At 39.7% G+C, this 26,010-nt stretch overlaps 1 protein-coding gene and 1 non-coding gene across 5 annotated transcripts in view; both read left to right on the top strand.

Annotated features, from left to right (window-relative positions):
* Reln (reelin) overlaps window positions 1-26,010 on the top strand; it is a 438,806-nt gene that overhangs the window by 190,047 nt on the left and 222,749 nt on the right. For all 4 annotated transcript variants that reach the window (XM_021163945.2, XM_029477127.1, XM_029477129.1 and 1 more), the window contains 2 exons: window positions 15,688-15,784; window positions 21,689-21,740. In XM_021163945.2, the coding sequence (XP_021019604.1) occupies window positions 15,688-15,784; window positions 21,689-21,740 (149 nt within the window). The remainder of the gene's footprint in view (window positions 1-15,687; window positions 15,785-21,688; window positions 21,741-26,010) is intronic.
* LOC115031171 lies at window positions 12,975-13,034 on the top strand. The gene has a single exon (XR_003836792.1). It is a non-coding gene; the product is annotated as a U7 small nuclear RNA (small nuclear RNA).

Below are 26,010 nucleotides of genomic sequence, written 5' to 3'. Positions count from 1 at the left end.
GGCTGTCTAGGGATGTCACTGCCAGCAGTGGGCTGTCTAGGGATGTCACTGCCAGCAGTGGGCTGTCTAGGGATGTCACTGCCAGCAGTGGGCTGCCTAGGGATGCTATTGCCAACAGTGGGCTGCCTAGGGATGTTACTGTCAACAGTGGGCTGTCTAGGGATGCTACTGCCAATAGTGGGCTGGGCTCTTGTACATCAATTAGAAATAAAAAATGCCCCACAGGTCAATCTAATAGAGGCAGTTCTTCAATTAAGCTTCTCTCTTTCCATCTGTGTCAAGCTAACAAGGTTAGACATCCCATATCTAGAATCATCATGCTACAATGTATATAATAGTTAGTGGTGAGTAGGAAGGGGAAATGTCTTATCTGAAGTGGCAGATGGCATCATTGTAACTTGAAATAGTTTCTCATATTAGCTGGACATCACTATTTGCACTCTAGGCTTTCTTTAGAATGTTTTTAAGTATAAATTTTATGGGATTTTGAGGACAAAGAAATAAACTCAGGTTAGAAACTTTTGTATATAGTTTGATATCTAAATTTGTTGGCAGTCTGTTATGTTTTTGCTGACCTTAGAATAGATCTGTCACTCTGCAGTTATTTGGAAGAGGATATGAATTTTGGGCTTTATTTAATACAGAATATGATTTGTGGATAAAGAAGAGTTTTTTAAAAAGCTAAATGCTGAGCCTGAAATGAAAATCCAAGTAATATCAAGAAAAGTTAATGACTGCTACCTTGATTGTCAACATATGCGAACACTCAGCCTTGTGTTAATTTTTCTTGCTTTAACAAATACTTTACATTCCAGTGACACAAACAGTTAGAGTGAGGTACTCACACAAATAGTTAGCAATAATTATTTAAGTGGAATTTCTTAAAGTGGTGTGATGGTTTCTATATGCTTGGCCAAGGGAGTGGCACTATTAGAAGGTGTGGCCTTGTTGGAGTTGGTGTGTCTCTGTGGGTGTGGGCTTAAGACCCTCACCCTAGCTGCCTGGAAATCAGTCTTCCACTAGCAGCGTTCAGATAAAGATGTGGAAATCTTAGCTCCTCCTGCACCATGCCTGCCTAAATGCTGCCATGTTCCCACCTTGATGATAATGGACTGAACCTCTGAACCTGTAAAGCCAGTCCCAATGAAATTTGTTTTTGTTTGTTTTTTGTTTTTTTTAATAAGACTTGCCTTGGTCATGGTGTCTGTTCACAGCAGTAAAACTAAGACAGAAGTTGGTACCAGAAGTGGGGTATTGCTCTAATAGTCCTGACCATGTTTTTGTTTGGAAGAATGTGGATTTTGGGATTTTGGATTTGGAAAGCAATGGGATACTTTAAATGGTACTTAATGGGTTATGCTAGTAGGAATATAGAAGACTTTGTCACTGTGAGAAATTGGAACTATGCAGACCTGGCTCAACAGGTTTCAGTGGAGAATTTCAATATGTGGCCTAGAGACTGTTTTTGTGGTAAAATTTGGTGAAGAATGTGGCTACTTTTTGCCCTTGTCTGAAGAGTCTGCCTGAGGCTAAGGTGGAGAAACTCAGATTAATTGTATTGACAAAGGAAGTCTCAGAGATGCCCATCATAGACTTTGTTCTCTGTTTAAGTCTCATGAAGAACATTTTAACCAAGCATAGCAAGCTGAGAAAGGGAAAATATAAAATATATGGTTCAAGTGTTAAAGGGGCATTAGGAAGTAAAATGGAGCTGAATCCTATGTTCTAAGAGATAACAGATTAAAAGATTTGGGGGCAAGATCCCATCCAGCTAAATTTAGATCCAGGCATCGTGGTACACACCTTTAATCCCAGGAGACATGCATGCAGATCTCTGAGTTCAAAGTCAGTCCACAGAGCAAGAGCCAGGACAGCCAAGCTTAGGCAGTGGAGAAGTTGGAAAAGAGGAAGCTAGTGATAATGTAATAGAACAAGGGGCCATGTTCAAGCTCCAACAAGCAGGGGAACTCAGCAGCTTCAGCCATGTGTCTGCTCACAGCAGTTAAACTCTTACTAAGACAAGTTGCCTTTCTCTCATGTAGTTAATAGTTAAGTAGTGGCTTAAAGACACATCATACAAAAGTTTTAAATCTTGGACAGAAATCCTTAAATGTAATAAGAGTGGAACTCAGAAGAGGAACAATGCCCCCAGCAGGATTTTCTTAGAGAAAGAGACCCTCAGTTTGAAAGTTGAAGATGACACATGGATTGCTGAGCTTCCGTAGTGAGGAGGGCACTTTTATGTCTTTTCTAGAAAGAGATATGAACCCGAATAGTGTAAAACAGAATAAAATACTACTAACCCAGACAGACTCATAGTGTCTCCTAACTTACATATTATTTAAGAAGACAATGAATCAACAAGACTGTTATACTCTGGGGGAAAATCCAAATATAAGTGTCTCAAAATGAATAGAAAGTTTTATTAAGACATTTTGTTAAGACCATGTTTGACCAAGAAAAGTTCTTGCTTTTCTTTTGATATTTATGTTTCTGTATTCCATTAATACAGACATTAGCAGATAATTGTTTATTTCAAGGAAAACTTATTTCTGTCAAGTTAACTCAATTTCTTCAGTTTTCTTGACAAATATAAAATGTGACTTTTATATGATTCAAATCTGTTGGGTTTTTTTTTAATCAATAAAATGTGATTGATTTTACTTCAACCATTTTCATGATTGATCGGGTATGATCTTTCCTGGCCAAGATTATGGATTTTATGTCTCTTTTATTTAAGCTATGATTTTTCCACTCCTCTTGACACCTCTCCCTTTTAGCCTTTTAGAACCATGTACTGCTCCATATGTGCTTGTGGGTGAGCTTGCATCTCCTTGATGGCCAGAACCCTCTCACCTCATTCATTCATTCATTCATTCATTCATTCATTTCTCTCCTTTCCTTTCCTTTCTTCCCTTCCCTTTCCTTTCTTCTTTCTTTCTTTCTTCAAAAAAAAAAAAAAAAAAAAAAAAAAAAAACCAAAGTAGATGATGGCAGTCCTATTTAAGAAGACATTTTATCAAGCTAGAACCAGTGCAACTGCAATCAGGCTGGTCTTGTTTAACTTCTGAGCATACAGCTTGCTTCCTGGGCACCCTAGGAAGTCTGAAGAGCTCCTTTCTTTCCATCACCTCCATTTCTTGCAGCAAAAACCTGAAGCATTGAGAAACAAGGGAACATGACAGAGGCGGCTATGAAGGACAGGTGTTCACCAGAGTTCATTCCTCCCCGGTCCATCTCTCCCTCCCTCCTTTCTCCCTCTCTCCCTCCCTCCTTTCTTCTTGCCTCTCTCCCATCTCCACTTCTTTTTTTCCTCACTATCCTTCCTCTAGGCCATCTGCTGTATTCTCCCCCCCCCAACATTCCTTCCCTCCTTTCTGTGATGATATTTATAGAAAGGACTGTTTCTTCTAAACTCAGACAAGAGTCCTAAAAATTATCTTAATCCATTTACTGAAGCCCTTCAGTCCTATTTATCCCAGTTGCATGAAAAACAAACATCAAATTAAATATACCTGCATTGCCTTCTCTGAGAGTGAATGGAAACAGAATAGTAACAGAACCTCAGAGAGGACAAAGCATCATGGGAGCTGGGAACCCTTAAACATAAGCACCATAAACTCATCACTCACACCCAGTAAAGTCAGATTTTCTACTTTAGTAGTGTGTGTATGTGGGTATATGCATACGTGTTTGTGCACATGTGTATGCACGTAATGAGAGTGTACATGCGTGTAGAGGTCAGGACAACCATGGCTGTTGGCCCTAGCTTCCCACCTTATCTGAGACAGGGTTTCTTTGTTGTTCTCTGAGGAGTATACTAGAGTATCCAGCCTGTGAGCTTCAGCAGGTTCTCCTGGTTCCTCATATCTGATGTAGGAGCATTAGGATTGCAGCCATACACCACTGAGGATTTGAACTCAGGTCCTCATGCTTGCTTGACAAGCACTTGACCCATTGAGCCATCTCTGCAGTGCCCACAGTCTAATATTTTTAAGAAAGTGGCAAAGCGTCACTTGCTTTGAAGCCTTCTGGGTAGTCTTCACTCTCGTGAATCTGTTTTCTTAGTACCTATATGTCTCCAATGAGACCCTTGTCCTTTGTACTATTGTCTTTGAGTCTCTTCATGCCACAAAAATAAAAGCCTACTGGAAGCCTGGTGACAGCATGGAAGCATCCTCTTCCCTGCCACCTCTGTCTCTGTGCCCATGCTGCAGGACACCAGGGGAGCCCAGTGCAGGGCTTCACCAACATTCCCACCGCTAACTACCTCACCATATAATCTGCCTGGAAAGGAACATGTGATTCTTACACGTGTCCTCCTATGTGGTTCTAGCTCCATGAGGACTGTTCAGTGTATAATTCCTATGGATAACCAAAGCAAATCAGAAATAACCTACAGTTGTAGCTTTATCATTTGTGTGGACAATCAGCGGGGGAGAAATGAGGAACCTGCAGTGAGGATGGCTTAATTTTAGATCCATTTTAAAGCTCTGCCATTTACTTATTTTCTATTAATTGCTCCTAGTATCCATTTTCAGTTCACTTCATGCAGATTTTTGCTGTCTTTTTTGTTGTCTTATTACAGGTAACTACACATGACCTAGAATAGTAAGTGATATTCCTATTATGAACAAAGAGACAGGGCTGTGGCTCTGCCAGCTTTTTGATGGCCTTGGGATAGAATCAAGAGTCTTGTTGTGCATAAAACATATTAGTGAGTGAACTACGTACTAAACGACAAAGATTTGAACTGATTTAAAAAGTGATCATTTTATTTTGTGAGAAGATCAATGAATGAAAGAATATAAACAATAATAAGTCCTTTCCCTCTGGTCTGAGAGTTGCTGACTATGGTAGTAGTTTTCTCTATCCTAGAAATCATTTATACAAACACAGTATAGTTATGAATCTCAGTCGCAAACTTAAGCTATCAGACAGGCAAGATTTCTTTATTCTTCTATAGTCCCATTTAACTATTTTTCTCTTTGCCCATTAAGTCTCTAATTTCATACAATTCTGGTTTGCCCTCTCCCATTTCAGGAGTCATTTTAGTACAATGGCAGGTGATAAATAGGGATGCCCCTTTGATGCCCTGGCATGTTTCTGTGTATGCCCACTAAGTCCTACACTGTCAGCTCTAGTCTTTGGTAAGTCCTGGGCAGTCTTTGCTTCTATTCCTGCATAAGGGCTGGAAACTCCCCTCACCAGGGAAAAGGAGGGAGGGGGTTTATCCCCAAGATACCTCCTATACTCCAGGCAGCAGTTGTCCTGCCCCCTAGGGTGCACTGTTCTTTGTTCCTGTACCCTCTCAAAGCCCCCTATCTCTCCTCTCTCCCATCCACTTGTTTTGTTTAAGAGTTAGAGTAAAGAGAGCAAGCAGACCGATTGAGTAGTGGGTCAGACTTGAGAAAGACTTAGTTTACCTTTGCCTAGGTGGTGGCCACATGCTTTAAACTTAAAGGAAGATTAGAAATGGCGAATCTGAAGGGCTGCAGATTAGCTCGGAGGCAAAGCATTTATTTAGCACACACAGGGCTTTACATTAGAATCTCTGTAACTCGAGACACCACAAGTTCTTCACACTGATACTTGTGGAGTTCTTTTATGAAACAAACCAATATGGCATCATTGCTATGAAGTAATAGATGTGCATATTTGTTAAAATAGAGCTTTATGCATTTCAATTGTATAAATATATCCCAGTTTAAAAAAATCATAAAGAGTGGCAGGACAGCTAGGCAGATAACACTTACTGCCATACCACCCTGGTGACCTACATTTTATTCCTGGAACCCATGGTAGAAGAAGAGATAACTGTACAAACTTGACTTCTGACCCCCATACGTGCACTGTGGCATGTACACCTATATATACACAATGATCATGAATAAAACAATAGAAGAAAGCAAAATGAAGAGTAATATATAAAGTATATTTCTAGTTTACAGTGAAAGAGAAAGAGGGAGGGAGAAAGGGAGAAACAAAAATAAATGAATTCTTAAAAATGATTAAGTTGAGTTTAGAAGCGCCTTTTTCCTCCAGGCGGTTGTCAAAACGAGGAAGAATCTTTGTTTTGCTGACATTGTCCCTGTGAAGCTTGTTTTCTGAGAAGTGCATCGGGGTTATAATATCCTGGATGCTCTTGTGGGAAGTCCAGGGCTGCTACAGAACACAATGATAGATGGCAAGGAAGGGTGGCAGATGTTTCCCCTCCAGCACAGTGTGTCCTGCAGCCCAGGCGGGACCAGGAGCCACTCCTCCAAAGATGTCCCTTTGCTGAGCTTGTTGTGATGCCCTCAGGGATGCCTCGGACCCTGTCTTGTAGGAAGGCCTCTGCCAGCTAGGTACGACCCATAACATCTCAATATTAACAGCTAAAAGATCACAGACTCTACTGCATCTGCTTAATTTGTTGAAGCAATTAATATCAGATAGAACAAAAATGGTGATTTGGTATTTTACAGTACTTTTCCTCTGAGAAGATCGTTGTCTGAATATAGAATATAAAACCACCAAGGTGTTGGGGTAAGGTGAGTCACCACAGTGGAAGCTACATCTCTGGGCCTTAGCCAACACAGGACAAGGACAAGCATGTGGTCTCACCACACTGCAGTTCACCAGTGTATAGACCCTATCACTCCATAAAGGGAAAACAAGGGGTCTCTGCCATTCTGTGACCAGATGTGAGCAATACAATCCAGTGGAGTTTGAAGATAATCAGAAGAAGACAAGGAGAGAAACCAGGCAAAATTATCTTACTTAGGTTTGCCTGACAGAATTTGCTCGGTGTCCAGCAGTTCCAGGGGCAATGAAGTCAGAGGACAGTGGTAATGGCAGGAGAGAATAAACACCACACAGCTTTTACAGTCTAGGTGACTCGAAGGCTTCGTATATTCTATGTTGGCATGCCCTTGGCAGAACTTCTGCTGTATTTTATCTTTGGACTCCGTAGAACAGTCCTCTGATCTGATCGGAGTCTTTTGCTTGTTTTCCTGTTATTTCCTTCCTCCTGATTTCTTCCTATTGTCATTTCATCCCCAATTTCTTTCATTGATAACCTTTTCCTTTATGGTTCTTCTTCTGCATTTAATCCCTTCCTCTAATTATTATTATTTTTTACCATGATGTAATTGCTCTAGGGACAGTCTCTCTCTCTACAATAGAAAGGTTAACCAGGAGGTATCCCACTAATACAATAAGGTATAAACCTGGAGACTTGTTACTTCCCTTTTTAATCTGTGTTTGAGATGACAGAAACAGGGCTCACTCAGTGGAATTAAATGTCAAGTGCATCTGAAGCAAGTGAGAAAATATTTCTTCAAGCAGTACATCGTAGACTTTGCCATAGTAGGAGATGAGAATACAGCTGCAGTAGTAGGGTTTTTAGAGGGGTTATTTTTAACCTTCTTGTCACTGTACCTGTTAATGAAGAAGAGATTGGGTTTTTCAACTCCCTAGTGAAATCAGAAGACTTCTCTTGCCTTCCACGGTGAGAAGTAATGAGAAAGAATGAGCTATAAATGGAGTTTGTCATTTTCACCTGTAAGGCGTGTTACCTCCTTAGAAAAGAAGGCATGTGATAATTGAAGGTGAGATTATTCTTAAGAGTAACTGTTCTTCCTCACTGTTTTTCCAACTAGTCTACATTTTACAACGAGGACCGAACGCTCTTTGAAATTTACTTTTAGAAGCTTGATGTTTTAATTTCTTCAAAATACTTACGCAAATAACTCCCAAATAATTGGCCATGCTCTCTTTATTATAAAACATTTGTTAGAAAATAAAGTTGTATGCGGTACACGTGTATTCCTGTAATTCCAGCATTGGAAGGCTGAGGCAAGAGGATTGCCATGAGTACAAGGCCAAGCCCCCATGAGCCACACAGTAAGTACTTAGGTCCATTCGAGATATATAGCAAGACCTTATATCAAAACAATTGACAAAATAAAATAGGCCAATGGTTGCAGTAGCTTGATGGGAAGACCCAGGTAGCATTGGGATCTCTGACTAGCTCAGAGATTGATCAGCAACAGATGGCCTTTGGAATCTCATTTCATCTGTGAAATCACAGTCAGCTTTTGTCGGCACACAGTGTGGACTATATTGAAGCAAACACACATTATCTTTGCACCAAACGATTATAATAACTTCCTTTTCTTTTGTCAGTTTTAAAGAACTTTATATGAATAAAACAAATATTAAGATTATTTTAATATCTCTGTACAAAAATGCTGGTGAATAGACAATTCTGGTTCACCAAATGGCAGACTGCTTCTATGTGGGGCTGAGTGTAGGATTCGTCTTTTCAGAAGTAATAAGTTATGAATAGATAATGTCCTGCCCTTGGGGACAAAGGCCATGTATCTCAGATGAGAATGATAGGTTATTGTCAGTGAATTTCCAGGTGACTAACTCATTCCAGTGGAGTGCCTGACCAAAGGCTAGGCGGCTTTGCTCTGACCTGGTAGAGGAATGAGTCACATCATTTGGAGGCCTGAGGAAATGATACTCCAGTTATTTATTTTTTGCTGTCAGGATGATGTCAGCACCAACCATTCATAATTCTGCAATTGTGCAAAAGAGCTCAGTTCTCTCATTAGTACCCCCCTCTTTCCTGTTCCCAAAGGCCTCTCAGTCACTACAGTGCATGGGTCTCTGTCTCCTGATGCACGTGGCAGTCCTGACTCTCCTGCATGCTGACCTAGGCTGAGTATATCGTGCCTAAAAATTTTTAAATCAGAATAAATGACATAATTATACCTTTAGAAGTTTGCACTATACCCAAATGTACACTATATAATTTTTTTTGTTTCAAGATGAAAACATAAATAGCTAAATATTACTTTTGTTTTTGCTTTATTTTAAAGAAAGGCAGGCAGGCAGGCAGGCAGTCTCCAGTTTAGAAGGTGCCTCAGAATTTATTACAGTGAAAGCAAAACCCAATCAAAGAGTGTCTTCATCTCTCTTAATCACAGCTCAAGCCTGCATGGTTTTGTTGGATAGCCTTCATATTTACTGATTGCTTTTATTTTTGATAGCAAAAGATAGAAGGGGGAGGGGAGAGGAGGGAGTGAAAGTGTAAGCCTAAAACAGGTTTTGATTAGTTATCCAAGGATATTTAGCAGCCAAAGGCGCCACATAGAACTTCATTCTTACACCCACCAGTTCTTGTAATTAACTCAGTGTTTTTCCATGAAATCCATTTCATTGCCTTATTTTTATAGGATTTTATTAGTGAAACCAAATCTCTTTATCTTACAAATGAAAAAATAACTTTAAGAACAATCACTACAGAATTTCAAAATAAACCCTGCCAGTAAAAATGGCAAGCATTCTTTGCAACATACCTTCCTTTTACAGAACTGGAAGTCTTGTCTCTTGCTGACCAGGGTCCACTGTGGCAACCCAAATTCTAGTCCTGTTTTATTGTTTATCAAATGCAGGGTGATGAGATTCAATGACGATGCAGGCCCTCTTTAATGGTATCATCTGTGCACTCCAGTAATAAAAGAGACTCCTGTGGAACCTAAGCATGCAATAAATAGTCTGAGAAAAGGTTTAATGGATTCCAGTCTCACGATATCTTTGAAAATTATATGCATTTCCATTAAGATGTGTTTTAATCCTGTTGTTCGTGGTGGAATATATTTTGATGTGAACAGTTCACATAATGCATCAATGTGTCTGTTAAATCCTTATGTTCAACTTTTCCTAGCTGGGGAAATAGGAGAAAGGAGAAAGGGTTTCTTAGATTAGAGAAACATTCCATAGTTTTGCCATTAGGTAGAGAGAGAATTCATTTCTAATCCTTAGCCTGGGAGGTCACATTCCTTTGTAAATTGAGAAACAAAAGCCTGTTTAACTGGGATTATGTAAAACTTCCTCCTTCCCACACATCTGGAAGACTACTCTGCCTAACTCTACAAAGCCCATCATTTTCCTCAGAGGGAGATCAGAGGAAGAAGCCCAGCTATGAGGCCATGATTCAAATGTCACAGCAAACAGCACCTTTTATTTTCCCTCTCTGAGCCCCCATGATAGCACCAAGTTTAACCCCTTCTTGAAAACTTAAACAGAAGAATTAAAATTTCAGACATCCAGGGGTTCCTCTCTCGAGAAAGGAGGATAGGAGGAATGAACATGCAACACATAGGAGCTGTTTTGAAAGCCTTTTGAGTTTATATGACTATTTGCATCCGTAGAGTTTTAAAATCCACCTTTGTCCTTCAGACATGGATCACAGTTCTCTTCTGAGAAACTCCAAGTTTCCACTATTCTGTCTGGTTTCTCTCAGCCTGAGCTGATGACTTGTCTTGCCCTTTGTGGTACTGGACTTCACATGTGTAGTTGTACAACCTTGAGCAGTAATACTTCCAAATTTCAATTTTAGCGTCTCCAAATAAGAATTAAAATATTAGAGGACAATAGTTTTATGTGATTGAGGGTTTGTTTATAGATTTCCCTAGCACAGTTCCTGTTAGTCACCCAGCAGTGGTATATGCAACCTACTCTCTAAGGCTGAAATTTGCTATCCTTCTCTATATGGACCTGTATGAATCCAGTCATACTGACCCGCTGAACTAAAAGTTCAACTTATGGGACAAAATTTCTGTGTATTTTATTCCCTACACACATTGATCTCACCTTATTGCTTACTTAATTTCTAGTTCTCATTTAGAGCCAGGTCAGCAGCTACCTTCCTTAGAAACTTTCTCTTCCTTTCCTACTTTTGAAGTGGTCTCACCACTCAGTGTATCTTGCTATTTTAAGAACACAGTAACTGTGGAATACATTCCAATACTTTGGTTCAGATAGTAACTCTTCAACTTGATAGCTGCATGACTTTGAATGTCCTTTCCTCTTTGAAGGTCATGATTCTTATTAGTAAAATAAAGGTAGTAACCTCTATCCCCTGTGAGAGAGCTTGACATCTTTAAATGCACGTTAGGGAACTCTACATAAAGCACTGCAGTAACTACCATTGCATGGGTGTCTTATATTGAATCTGTTTACTCTTCTGCTTTTCCATATGGAATTTAAACTGCTGAAAGAAAAAGCACTGTGTCAGTTAGCCATTGCACTGTTTGCATTTGCAAGCAAGGTGCCTGCAAATCCTTAATGTGGTGGTAACAGAAGACTGCATTAATAAATGATGAGAAAGTAAACCACACTACTCAGGGCAGCTGAGAGAAGGGCTAGACCCGACCACCCTGAGGGATAGTCACGCAGAGTAAATTAAAATAAATTATGTTGACAAACACAGTCAGATTGTGAGAAAAATCAAGCAAAGGACATTTAAAAAGCATTGGCAGGGAGCCCACTGATTTATCCCATCAATCCTTGGGGAAGCCTTTGTTCCTCCTGGCAGCAACCCTGTGAGTGATAGCTGGCACATAGATGTATCTAAACAGGGTAGGATGCTTTTTATATTTAATTCTGAATATATGAACAGGAAGATCTAGAAGAATTGTCGAGTTGCTTAGGAAAGGAGCTATGCTCTTGGTGCATCCTCTTCCCCTGTGCTTATTTTATTATCACAAAGTAGAAGTGAGCCTCCAAACACACTTCATGCCTCTTGTTTAGTCACTGTTTCTCTAACTCCAGGCTGTTAGGCTCTCTACGTCGACTTTGCCTTTAAACAATATACTGATAGGCAGATTCTGCCCCATACCTACTCAACCAGAATCATAGAGGAGGAGACGTGAAATGGATGCTTTATTCAAATACTGTTTTCCTTATATATGATTGAGTGAGAACTCCTGCTGAACATATATAGAGCTGAAATGGTTACTATAGAAATTCAAATAGCTAACCACAGATTCATATGAATAATGATATTTTTAGCAAAGTGTTTCTAGAGCAGTGGTTCTCAACCTGTGGGTCTCAATCCCCTTTGAGGGTTAAATAACCCTTTCACAGTGGTTGCCTAAGACCATTGGAAATATAAGATATTTGTAATTCATACCAGCAAACTAATGTTATGAAGTAGCAATAAAAATAATTTTATGGTTGGGGATAACTACAACATGAAGAACTGTATTAAAGGGTCACAGAATTAGGAAGGTTGAGAACCACTGTCCTAGAGACTGGTAACAGATGCCTCAGAGTCCTTCGTGGTTGTGTGGAAAGGAGAGTATTGACATGGTTTCTTAACCCTGGAACATGGTCAGCAGGGCATGGGCCTCTACAAGTATAAGCAGTTGCTAGGCTTAAGGCTTGTTTGTATATTTTAGTTCATGTTCCTCCTTTAGGGGAATGCCTTCTCTACCAAGGTTGACTCCATGATAATCAGAGACAGTTCAAGTCTGGGAGGCATGGGTGTGTCTAATGTCCTTAGAAAAATGGTAGACGCTATGACCGCCAGGACAGCCCTTAAGGCTGTGGGAAAGAACCCTGAAAACATGAGTTCAAGAATGTATACTTTTTCAACTATACAGAATATAAGGATGCAATATTAATTATATGAGGAGCTTCACAGACCTATGAGCCAGCTTGTCAGAAACATATTACGGAAGGAGATAAAGAGATTTGGGGAGTGGAGATCACAGAACAAGTTCCCACCTAGTCAGGTTTATTGTTAGTGCTTACAAAGGCAAGCAGATTCCTGACTTCAAAGTCAGCCTGAGAGAGAGTGAGTTTAGGTCCAGGCATGGTGAAAATGATAATCTCAGGACATGATCCCACCCAGCTAAGCTTATTGTTTGTGCTTACAAAAGAAGGCAGATCTCTTAATTCATTGGTCATGTCTTTAAAAAAGTGTACTTGATGTCTTTTATTAAGAATCCAGGGGCTAAGGTCATAAAATGCTAATTCATGGGCTAATCAGAAGAGAACCTGGGTAAACAATTGAATTGATATGTAAATAAAAGACTGAGCTTTTGGTCTGCATGAGATGAGCTAGCAGAGAGCAATAACAATTCTTTTTTCGAATTTTTTTCTAGCAAGAGTTCAGCTATCTGAAGAAATTTGGAGAGTGAACACAGCTCTTTTAGAAGTCTAGCAGTTTTTCTGACTATGATTGGAAAGCCCATGAGCTATCCAGAAAACAGAATTTTTTTTCTAGCGTGAAAGAATTCAGTCTCTAGCTGTCTTGAGCAGGAACTGTCTCAAGCAGAGAGCTGTCTCAAGGGAACTACAGAGCCAAGAGCTATCTACAGATGATAGCTATCTACAGATAGTCTAGGGAGCCATCTCAAGCAGACTATAAAGCTAGAAACTTGCATCCCATCATTTGTCTTTTCGCTGCTCCCAAACACCCCTTCCTCAGAAATCCTGTCTAAGCTAAGGCTGGTCCTTGGCTATTATGAGTTTTGAATTTTTTATTAGATTTTTTTAAATTTACATTTCAAATGTTATCCCCTTTCCCGGTTTCCACTCTGAAAACCCCCCTATCCCACCTCCCCCACCCCTGCTCACCAACCCACCCACTCCTGCTTCCCTGTCCTAGTATTCCCCTACATTGGGGCATCAAGCCTTCTCAGGACCAAGGGCCTCTCTTCCCATTGATGTCCAACAAGGTCAACAAGGCCATCCTCTGCTGCATATGCAGTTGGAACCATGGGTCCCTCCATGTGTACTCTTTGGATGGTGGTTTAGTCCCTGGGAGCTCCTCTGTCAAGTTTGATGTTTGATGTTTCTCTCAAGCTATTTCATAATGATAATTTTTAAATAAGCCTCACCTATTACAAATATAAAAGGCCTATTAATTCCTTAGCAATGAAAAATTCCCAATATAGTTTTTTAAAAATTATATATGTGGATATTTTGTCTGGATGTATGTCTGTACACCATGTGTGTTCCAGAAGAGAGCATCAGATCCCCTAGGACTGGAGTTATAGATGATTGTGAGATACTGTGTGGGTAATCTTAATTGCTGAGTCATCTCTTCAGCCCTCCCCCAATACAATTTTTATGTTACTTTTTTATGCTTCTTTTATACTCAGTTTTTAAAAATTAAAAAACAATAGGGGTTAATTCATATTGCATACTCTATATCATGGAGCAGGGAATCAGATATACCCTGTTCTGTAGCAGCCAAAAAGGGTAGAAATTCATGAGAAATTAATAGTTGTAATAATGTTAGTAATAATAATAATAATAAGGTAATAACTCATGTATAGTATATGCCAGACAGTATTGTGAGAGGTTTTCTTAGGACTTCAGACCTTGAGAATAATTCTGCTTATAAAGTTGAAGTATATTTAATTATTTATTCAACCACTATTTATGAATGCTACACATAGTAAATAAAAATGCAAAAATGAATACAAATTTGGTTCTTTGTACTTCCAAAGCTACTGTGTTTCTTCTAACGTCAAGGACATTTTATTACACTCGGATCATTGTAATCAAGAAATGATTCTATCTTCCTGGTAAGATTTATGACAAAATGAACTACATCATAAATCCTTACTGGAAATCCTTATTCTTTTCTGTGGCTCTCTGATTTTGTAGTGCGGGCATGGCTAAACAGACTAGGATAGCTGACATTTGCCCTAGATGGTAAAGTGAGGAAGAGGGTACTTAATCGTCTACCAAGTTTATACTCACTGTGCTTCTGCCTCTCGCCCTCAGGGGCCGTGTGATCTCCCTCCACACTCTGTCTTCCTGTCTGGAAAGGAGTCTCTGTCCCTCCCTGAAAGCATAAACAATAGAGAGTGATAACCTAGCGATCTGCCAAGCAAAGGGCACAGCGCCCTTTCCACAGCGTTTAGCACCTGGAATGTGAAGGTCTTTGAAAATATTCTTTCTGCATCAAATAAAGCTCTCATGTGGTTTGAGGACCAGACAGGGAAAATATAGACCTTTCTTCCCACACGTTAGATGTGTTATGATTGTAGAAGGAAATGTTACAGTGAAGAGCATTATAAATGTTACTGAACATGCTCAAAGTCAAATCCAGAGTATGTATACCTCCAGTTTGTACTCGACAGGCATGAAAAAGTAACCTTTGATCCTGTCTTATGTTGTATTACCCACCTCAGTTTACAATAGTAAAATAAACAGAGGATTCAATTCTGTTCATGGTTACATGGGTCAGTGTCCAAAATTTGCTAGTGTTAGAATCTATGCTTATTTTTTAGTTATATGTCAACTACATCTGGTTCCATTATTTTAACATAGTGAAATGTGAACATGTAAGCTTGCTTGAGAATAGTTACTTAAAATTTTTACACTGATCATAACACAAACTATTTGTGAGACACATTTCCATTATAGAGATGTAGAATTTTAGTTCATTATGTAGGAGAATATTACTTTATTTTTACCCCTTGAAACTGTCCTTGTCCATTGGGCTTCTGCTTCTTCTATATAACTATTGGTACTGCCATATTTTATTATTAAGGCCCGTGGCGGGACTGCTTCTGTACTGTCAGTTTCTAGATAGTGTCTCATTTGATTGTCACTATTGATGTTTGAGACTTGGGCCTGTGTGCTACCCTCATTTTATTCATGAGGAAATTAAAACTGGGAGATTTAAAGAATTTCCCACCACTACACATGACTGAAAGAACTAAAGTTTCCGCTGAAGCCTTTCTGGTTTTGTGCTTTCTGAATCTTGTCAGAATCCAGCGTACCATGACTGTCCTGTGCAGTGGCCATTAGTTGAATGACTGACTATGGGAACAAGAAGCCACCATGTACTGCTTAGTCCGAGACTGAGTGCATTCTGTGTTCCTGCAGGGTTGAATGCAGCAACTGTGAGACGGGAGAGCAGTGTGGCACCATCATGCATGGCAATGCTGTCACCTTCTGTGAGCCGTACGGCCCTCGAGAGCTGGTAAGTGTGTGCTGCTGCAGTCTGTCGTTTGGCTATGGCCCTTACTGCCCTTTTTGTCAACAAGCATTTCTTTTATTCTCTTGTATTCAGATGAAGGTTTGAAATACCATCTGCACCATTTTCATTTGTCTCAAACTTGGACGAGGTCATAAGCTCAGTGATAAAGCGGGCAGCACTGGAGTGTCTGAGAAAACGAGATTCATCACTGTGATTAGATGGATTAAAGTACACATATGATCATGTGTATCATATGTACATAATGCATGTCACATTTGAACAAATTGTGACCTTCTGTGTTTTTATATAAAGCCTCAATCTCACCATCATTATTTTCTCTCCAACTCAAGAGTTTCTTACTACACTGCTTTAAAACTTTGCTTCCTAACAGTAGATGAACCTTGATGGATTTTTTTTTCTATAGAATGTACTTACAACTGAGCTTGTTTTAAATGTAATCTATGCCAAATGACTTCAGAGTAGTAGCTTCCATTTAATTTAGGACATTAGCCATTGCTTGAGAAGGTAAGATCTGGGATTAATACATGCAGTGAGCATTCTTTAAAACCAGTCAGCCGCCGCTAGTGTATGCTGATGGCTTTTGCTGCTTTGACTTGAGCCTCCTTTTTTTAATTATTAGATATTTTATTTATTTACATTTCACATGTTATCCCTTTTCCATGTTTCCCCTCTGCAAACCCCCTATGCCACCCCACCCCCTGCCTGCTTCTGTGAGAGTGCTCCCCCACTCAACCACCCACTCCCACCTCACTGCCCTGGCATCCCCTACACTGGGGCATTGAGCCTTCACAGGGCCAAGGGCCTCTCCTCTCATTGATGTCCCACAACGCCATCCTCTGCTGCATGTGCAGCTGGAGTCATGGGTCCCTGTACTCTTTGGTTGGTGGTTGAGTCCCCGTGGTCTGGTTGAAGACTCCATTCATTTCATGCCCTGAAAAGGATAAGAAGTGTTATTCTGTGAGGTTCTGACTCAGTTGCGCTGCCTCTCGCATCTCCGCACTCCCTAGTGCCAGGCCCTTTGCTGCCCAAGCCTCTGCGGGGCTTGTGTTTTCACCTCTGTGTCACACATTGCCTTTCAAAGTCACTAACTTTAAAAAATATCAAAAGATTAGCTTCCATCGTGAAGAGGTAACCCCTCTATGAGCAATTCAAAGAATTTATTTATCAAAATGTGGAAACCAATTAACTTTGCAGCATGTTCTTACTTTATTATGCTTGAATACCCCTTTTGTGGCAATAGGTATATTTAGCCTATTAGGGATATGTAGTTCAGAACATTGGTGAATTAAGTTTTCAATTGAAACTAGATCACAAACAGAATTAATTAGATGTAAATTAAAATAATAGGTGCTTATAATTCAAGTCTCACAAGGTGTTATAATACCTGCAGACAAATACGACTCTGGTAGTGAAATTCGTTCTGAAAAAAGTTAATTTGCTAGTATGCTTTAAATAATATACCTTGATTGAATTAATTATCTGTAATCCTTAAAATAAAATTAATTTTACCATAGTTAATTGAGCTGAGAATTACTGCCTATTTTAGGAGGTGTTCCATTCAGTAATATTTCTGAAAATATCGGCAATGGGAAATAAAGGTATCTCATGATATAATGCCGGGATTTGTATTTCTGTAAATTCTTATGTTAAGTAAAAACTGAAATATCTATTTTTTTAATCAACATGAATTGTTTCTGTGTCCCAGTGTGTTTCTTCTTAGATTTGATACCCCAGTCGGTTGGTTTTGAGTTGTTATGTGAGATTAATCTTTACTCGCATAGTAGGCTATAATCTCAGCATGAGGAAGAGGGGGCAGAGGGCTGGATACATGCATAGCAAGTTCCTGTCTCAAAATGTCTAAATAAATTAATCTCCTACAATATAATAATGGTATGCAGTTATATATTCCCATCATAAGTATTTCCTGAAAAAATGAATGTGTTTTATAGAGCCAAAGAGATAGGGGCTGTTTGTTTGTTTGTTGTTTGCTTGTTTTGGTTTTTCAAGACAATGTTTTTCTATGTATCCCTGGCTGTCCTGGACTCATTTTGTAAACTAGGCTGGCCTCAATGTCAGAGAGCCGCCTGTCTCTGCGTTCTGAGTGCTGGGATGAAAAGCATGAGCCATCACAACTGGCTGTGACAGATTTTAGCAATAACAGCTATTTAATTTTCTGTAAGTTTTATATTACACTACTCTCCTAGAGGTCAATGCATATATAGTATCCAAGTTGTATCCATATATAACAGTCCAGTCAGATGAAAAGTGAGGGATTCAATTGTCAGTTAATATATTTACTAAAATTCAAAGATTGCCATAGAATTTCAAAACTGAATCCAGGCTGTGCTATTGTATACAAGAACTGCTTAAAGATGCCAGCCCTGAATCATTGCTTGTTAAGCAACAGACCAGCTTGTTTTCCATGATCCAGTTTCTATGGATTACTGAAAGGAAGAACCACAAGCCAAGAGTCTTAGATGTTTAGGGCTTTCTCTTTCGATCTGTAAGTCTGATTCTGCAGGTCTGGATCTGAGAGTTTCCAGGCCTGGGTCAGACTTCTCTCCCCAAGGACCACCCCCAACAATAAAAACACGCATGATGAAGAATCAGGGAAAGCATTTGATCCGATGCCAAGGACACAGGCAAGATGTCTAGTGCTCTGAGGACTGCTGGCAATGGCTCCAGGACCCTGCAGGGGAAGATTATGGCAGGGAGTGTAGCTGATAGTCTTAGTCGGGGTGTCCTCTGGTCATCATGAGCTCAAGTCTGGTGGTGTGGGTCCCACTGGCACCAAGGGAGCTATAATTTCTTCCCGGAGCCATTTTGATCCTGTGATAAGATGTTTGCCTGCAAAACTCTTTGCTCCTGGTATGGAGAAAAGAAAAATTTTAAATAAACAAAAAACAAGCCAAAGGAGTAAAATTGAGTTAGTTGGGACAGCGTAGGACCTCCTTCATGGGGCTGAAAGGAGAGAACAAAAGACAACATAAATGACCTGCTGTTAAGCCTGCGTTCTTCAGATTTAGGCTGATGTATCCTGCCATTACAAAACTGCATTATGGGAGCATCTGTCTCCACCCATCACAAAGTTCTGTTAGTCACATCTGCAGACTTTAGGTCGTGACACTCAGCTTCATGTATTTTGCTAGTGTAAAATGAGGATAAAGAGAAATATATTCTTAGGATTTAGAGTGAGTTGTGCTCCTGTCTTTGAAAAGTATTTGCAGCGCTGTAGAATCCGACACAGGGCCTCACATGCTTGGCCAGCACTCGGGCATCAAGCTGTGTCCCTTCCCTGCTGTTCCTTTGCAAAAAGAATTTTTCTCATAGAGTTGAAGATATGTTTTAGTTCCAGTGGTAAGCTGGACCAAAAGTCTGTTAAATTCAGTGACAATTGGCAAGGATGGGAGGACACAGTAAAGGGTCTCAGTCTATAGTGAGCTATCCAGATTTACGTAAGCTGTCATGGTGTTTGCTACAGTTTGAAACTTAATTGGTTGTTAAAGAACACTGAGGTATGGTGAGAAAAATGACTTCATAATTACTATACTATCTATCAAAAGCCTGCTTGAACTCAGGAGTAATAATTTATAAAACCCAATTCCACCCACACACGTTGATTTTGTATTTTCTTTTTGTGTGTTCATCTGTCCTATTCTTGTTTTGTGCACTCTAGTGCTTTTATATGCACACATATATGTGAGTGCATATCCACATGTGTGTACATGTGTGTGGAGGCCAGAGGTCAATTCTGGCTATCTTCCTCCATTGTTCTCCATTTTATGCTTTGAATGATGGCTTCTCACTGGTCTGGAGTTCACCAGTTCTGTTTAATAAGCTGGCTGGTAAGCTCTAGGGATCTGCTTGTCTCTGCCTGACCCTGTCCTGCTTCGGGTTGCAGATTAGCCCCTTCATGCCCACACTTTTAGATGGGTCTGAACTTGGGTCCTCATGTTTGTATAGCAAACACTTCATTACCCTCGCTCATCTCCAAGGCCCTGATGGTTTTATGAACATGAGTGGGCATAGTAATGAGATGAGCACCAGATGCCTCAGGAGTCCTCAGTGTCCCATCGGAAGGAACAAATGTAGAATCAATGACTAACCAGAGCTACATTTCGGTCACCTCGATTACGCTCGAAACTTAGCAGTGTTCCGTGCAGTAACTTGCTACTCAGTAGCAGAGGTCACAGCTGTGTGACTTGTTTAGACAGGTGACACAGCATCAGTTATTACATCAGCAAGGGACAATGTGTAGGACTCTCTAGGATGCTCTGTATACTAGCAGTAGCAATAACCATAGTGCTTTTAATTTATGTAATATCACTGTTTCAAAGAATGCACTTTCAGAACTGTTTCATGATTCATCTGGGAATCTACTCAGTTACATAAAATCATTCAACTTGTGTGGATTTAAAAGAAATCTCTCTGTTGGTTGTGCATACCTTTAGATATTAATATGAAATTATCCAAGGGGAAATGCATGAGGGCAGAAAGTTAAAATTACTTTAAAAGCTATGGAGGGAAAGCAGATTTCTTTTCAAAGTATTTTAGTGTTCATTTTTCTCTGATGTCTCTGGGGGAAGGAAGAACACAGGAAACAGAGGTCTGGGCATGGTGGGTAGGTACAGACTAAAGACTGCTAGAATTCCCTTTGTCAGTCCACTCCAGTGATTTTTATCTGGCATAAAGTAGGAGCTCATTCTGACGCTGTGGTGAAGGGCTTATGAAATGTCTCTGGACACCTCTGGCAACCCTGGCTGCCTCTCCACTGGATTTTACACTCACGTGTGTAAAGGTGTCGGATCAGAAAGAGGCAGATGTAAGACAGTATGCTCTGCTGCCAGGCCAAGCAAGCACTCACTGAGCACCTGTTTCCAAGAGTGGGATCGTGTGAGGCTTCCAGACCTCAGTAATGGAGCTCAGGAGCCCAGCTAAGTGAGAACTTGACTTTCGTCTCACTAGGGAGGTATGCCTACTCCAAAGCATAAATAACTTTACACACAATTTATCCACGTCATTTCTCCTTCCAAAGTGAAGAATTTATAAGGACACTTCATGGCATGGAGGATTTAACAGAAGTGTAGAGGAGGCTCTTTCTAGACCCTTATTCATAATGTCTCTCCCTCGCCCTCCTCATTCTCCATCCTACCTTTCTTCACGTGCTTCCTCCCGCTTCTTCCTCTTCTCCTCTCTCACTCTCATTTTAAGAAATGTTCATAGGTTCTATATTCAATTATGAAATCGTTATCATGATCGGTTTTAGAATATTTTTATTACTTTCCAAAGATTATGGCATTTAAATTAGCTGTTTTGATTCTATTTTCTTAAAAATAAACCAACTTTCTGATTACATGCATTTGTTTTGTGCGTAGCGGTTAGGGTATGGAGATGCCACAGCACAGACGTAAAGTCGAAGGACTTGTTAGAGTAAATTCTCTCCTTGCCTCAACTTAGGCCTGAGTTTGGACTCAGGTTCGGGTTACCAAGTGTCCTTAACCTGTGTCTTATCAGATCAGTGCCTCTCTATTTGCTTTTACAAATAATCTTTTTCTAGTCATTTACTCTTACCTCGCAATTTTTGTTTGGTTGCCTTTTTATGAGATTCTCTTTGGCTTAGACTGGTAATTAGGCAGAGGGAGGAGATGGCTGTGTAGTTCTGTTAAAAGCCGGCAAGACGACCTAGAGAACTGTCTCTGTGGCACTCTGTGAAGTTCACTGTATAAGCCTAAGTGTCGGGGTCTCACAGTCTGCCTGCCGAAGGGGAGTAAGGAGTGGTGGGGGATGGATGAGCAGCTGAGAAAGTTCAGCTGCTCTGGGCACTCTGCCTCTAAGCTTGTCATTCTCCTGCCTTCCTGGTCTGACTGTGGTATGTCTTCTCTCTAGACCACCACATGCCTGAACACAACGACAGCATCTGTCCTCCAGTTTTCCATTGGTAAGTGTCTGGCAGCAACTGTAGCAGTTTAACCTAGAAGTGTCGCTTTAATCAGAGTGTGCCGCTGTGCCAGGTGCTTTAGAAATGGGAAAGGTTAAGCCTTTGTACCAAATACTCTGAAAAGTGAAATTAAACATTTTAAAATACTATTCTTTGTTCCCACTCCTTACCAGTAGTGATTGGTATTAAAATGCTGTGGGTAATCTGCAACATTTTAAAGACATTTTATTATATCCCATTTATTCATAGTGGGCATGTATGTGCATAAACAAACACGCATGTGGAGGCCAGAGGGTAGCTGATGGGTTTGACTTTCTTTTTACCATGTAACTTCCCTTTCAGGACTGGCAGTGTCACCTCTACCCCTGAGCCGACTTGCCAGTCCTGAAATGTTTTTTATAACTGATTTACATATAGATTTTGAATACATTGAGTTACTCTGTTGCAGCAGAAATGCCCTATAGCTATATTTGCTCAGTTTAAGATAGAAATGTGTTCAATTTCCTAAGCTCTTCTAAGGCTTTGAAAAGCAAAAGTTCTTATCCAAAGGATCCAGTAACTATACCTTTTATTAAAATATTCAATAATAATATGCCTTTTAATAAAATGGTAGCAGTTTTGCTATCCTATTCTTTTTAACTTTTTCATACAGACACACACACACACACACACACACACACACACAAACATATATGTGAATCAATAAACAACTTGTACACATTTCCAAAGAGAATATTCTACAGAAAGAGCCTGTCCTCTAAATGGGATGTAGGTTTGTCTAACTCCTGAGTTTGCTGGCATATGGTAGTCACACCCTGGTCCTCCACCATCTGCACTCTCTGTCTTTGGAGATCAGCCATTGGTAGAAAGGGCATCTTCCTCAGCAGCTCCTGTTGTACAGCACGTGTCAGTGTCTACAGCAGAGCCCTATATCCCTATATGCAGTTGACTCTATCACAGAGGGTTTTCTGGTCATGTGCTTGTTAATCTTGCATCAGCAAGCTTCATTAAAGCTTGTGTAGGTGTGTAACCTTGTGTAGGTGTGTAACCTTGTGTAGGTGAGTAACCTTGTGTAGGGATGGGAGACTGCCCAATTATAGTTTGGATTGTTTCTCCTATTAACAGTATGACCTGCAAAATTTTATGCACAAACAAAAAGTACATATTTACTGAAAGCACTTGCTAGTGAAAATGAGAAAAGAGATTTAAATGCCTTTCTCAGTCTGTCAGCATGGGCTTACTAATCATGTTTTATAATCAGGATGAAACAGAGTTCTTTTTATAATTTTAATTTGACAAGAACAAATTTTTTTTAACTATAGCTTAACAGGAACCTTCATGGATCTTAACCAGAATTAATGTATTCTATTTATTAAACCACTGAAAAAGTCAAAATAAAGAGGAATAATGGTTTCTAGTTTATCTGTATTAGGAGTATCCTTTTGTTAGAAATAAATATTAATTTCAAATATTATATATATTTAGGCAATGAAGGACCCTAGAAGCATCCATAATTCCAGTAGGTTTTCACTCTGTTCAAGGGAGAAGTGATCTGGCATCAATGAAATGATTTTTTATTATAGGAAAGAGAAAAGGATTTTGATGAATAACAAATCTGATGAGCAGTCTCTGTTTCCTTACCTTTTCAGTCAGACCAGTTGCAGTGCCAGTTCAGTAGAACTGCTAAAAAGGGACGAAGCAGGGAGCACTAGCGGGTGGCTAGAGAACGCAAGGGTTAGTATACACCACTCAGAACACAGAGTAGCTCAGGCTGAACTCCGTGGGTTAGACCCAGATTCTGACGCAGCACAAACTTTGATTTTCCTACATGTCTACAGACCAGCTTGTACAACTTAGAGCATGGGTTTGAATCCCGGATTTTACATTAAATAATGGTAAGCATAACAGAATCGAGGAGAAATGGGTCAGGGAGGAAAGAGAGATGAAGACCTGAGTTTATAACCTACAAAGTTCCTCTTTAAAATCTTTCTGGGTGATGATTTTAACATAAAACATGTAACGTAGCACTGACAATGAATCAGTATAGCTAGAGAAATTATAGTTTATTGCTTAGAAACTTAATTGGGAAATTTGTTTACAACATTTAGAGACTAGAAGCTTTCTGGTGTGGAAAGGGTTAAACAAAGTAGGAATCAACCATTACCTACCTGTGTGCAATGTGTGGTAACTATAAAGTTATAGTTGAAAGAATTTCCAGAAATGGATTTATGTATCTCATGATTGTTTGAATGTTGTGAATGTTTGTGAAGTAGAAGGCACTGGTACCCCTCTGTTAACGGGGATAGTATGAGGGGCTCATCTAAGCATGCACATAAATCCTATGTGTGGATTCTTTTCAGACTTTACACATCTGTAGTAATAAAATATTAAAATAGCAATTTCTGTGTAATAAGCATTTCTTCTATACTCAGCAGTTATGTGATGTGAGCCTAACATTTATATTTCTTTATATATCTTGAAATTCTCCAAATCTATACTATTCATGTGCTGATAGTCAGTTTTAGTGCCACGTTTGGGAAGCCGCGTAGTACATTCAATGTCCATTTTATATAATCATTCAGATGATATGTAAGTAATTTCTAAGGAAATTCATCATTATTTATGAGCTCAATGATGAAATATATTCCTAATTAGGAATTTTCATTTTGCCCTTATAAACATTTCCAGGTATGTTACAATATAATTGAAAGGAGCCCCAAGCACCTAAAGGGTCTGTACACAGAAATTACTGACATTACTAAGGTGTGTCTTAAAGTTCCTTCAAATATGTGTAATGTGGATAAATATTACATGCCTACTTAAAACGGTATATGTATATTATGCCCGTGTCTACATGCATATAAATATACTCAAACATTCTTAAATAGATGGCTTTTAACATCAACAGCGTTCTGAAAGCCCAGTTTTACAGGCTGAAATTTTATCATTTTATCCAGAGCTAGGCCATTTTAAAAAGTGTCCTGAGATATTCTAAGAATTTCTCATTTTTCTACTCCTATGTAAAAGGACTTTCCGTTTCGATGCTGAGGCATGAGTGTGCTGCAGTTCTCAGCGAAGTCCTCGGATTCAGCTTGTGGAATTGATGGTTGGTTACAGCCTTGGGGCCTTCTTATGCATTCCCTGTAGATTCCTTAGGGGCCTTAAGCATTCCCTGTAGATTTCCTCTGGGATGAAGAGACATTTGAGCTGGGGTAACCCATTATCTTACAGATTTCTCCAAGCTGTTTTCCTAAACAGAATTTTCCTTCCAAGGGTCTTTGTATCTGTCATTCATTTAACAGACTTACAGGACATTTGCTCTTCATTGTCTTGAGCTAATTTTAGCTATCATACAAGAAAAAGTGAGAGGGTTTTGTAGCAGTCAACTGGGGCAGTAGGAGGCTCTTGATACATTTGCATTAAGGACTCTCCAAGGTCAGGTTGTTACAGCAGTGGGTGGCATTCTATGTTGTTATGGTAGTGCATGTGTGCAGGTCTCAGGGTACCAGGGTCCAGTGCGTCTTATTACTATTATTATTATTATTACTGTTTAATGGCATGGTTTTAACAGAGGGCTACAAGGGGACTTCTTAAACAATAAGAAAATATAATTGTCCAGGTTAGCGTCAACTGTCAACTTGCACAGCCCAAAGATGTCTGAAGGAGTCTCAATTTAGGGATTGCTCAAATAAAATTTGCCTCTATGGCATGTCTGTGGGGCATTTTCTCCATTGTTGATTCATGAGGGAAAGCTCATGGTACTGCAAGCTGTACCATCCTTGATGGACAGAACTGTGATATGTAAGAAAGAGAGCTGAGCAGAAACCAGGAAAGAAGTGTCTCACTGGGCAGCTTTCTCGTCAGTTATGGATTATGACTCAGAAATGGAAGTCATATGAACCCTTTCCTTCCCACATTACTTCTGGCCATGCTGTTTCTCATAACAGAATTCAAACTAAGACCATCTTGAGTTCTTCAAAAACTTTGTTTTTCTAGTTGGGTTAAGACTGGACTTACAGTTTTCTTGAAATACACCTTGCATTGAGCTACTCTATAAGAATATACTGTTCACTTTTACCCAGATCTTTCTTTCTTTCTTTCTTTCTTTTTTTTTTTTGATTTTAACAGATTTTTTTTATTTTAATTAGGTATTTTCTTCATTTACATTTCCAATGCTACCCCAAAAGTTCCCCATACCCTCCCCCCCACTTCCCTAGCCCCCCACACTCATATTTCTTGGCCCTGGCATTCCCCTGTATTGAGGCATATA

This window comes from Mus caroli, chromosome 5 (genome assembly GCF_900094665.2).
Source record: "Mus caroli chromosome 5, CAROLI_EIJ_v1.1, whole genome shotgun sequence".
NCBI classification, from domain to species: domain Eukaryota; kingdom Metazoa; phylum Chordata; class Mammalia; order Rodentia; family Muridae; genus Mus; species Mus caroli.
Note: the sequence above shows the minus strand (reverse complement) of the source record. Positions and strands in the feature narration are given on the sequence as shown.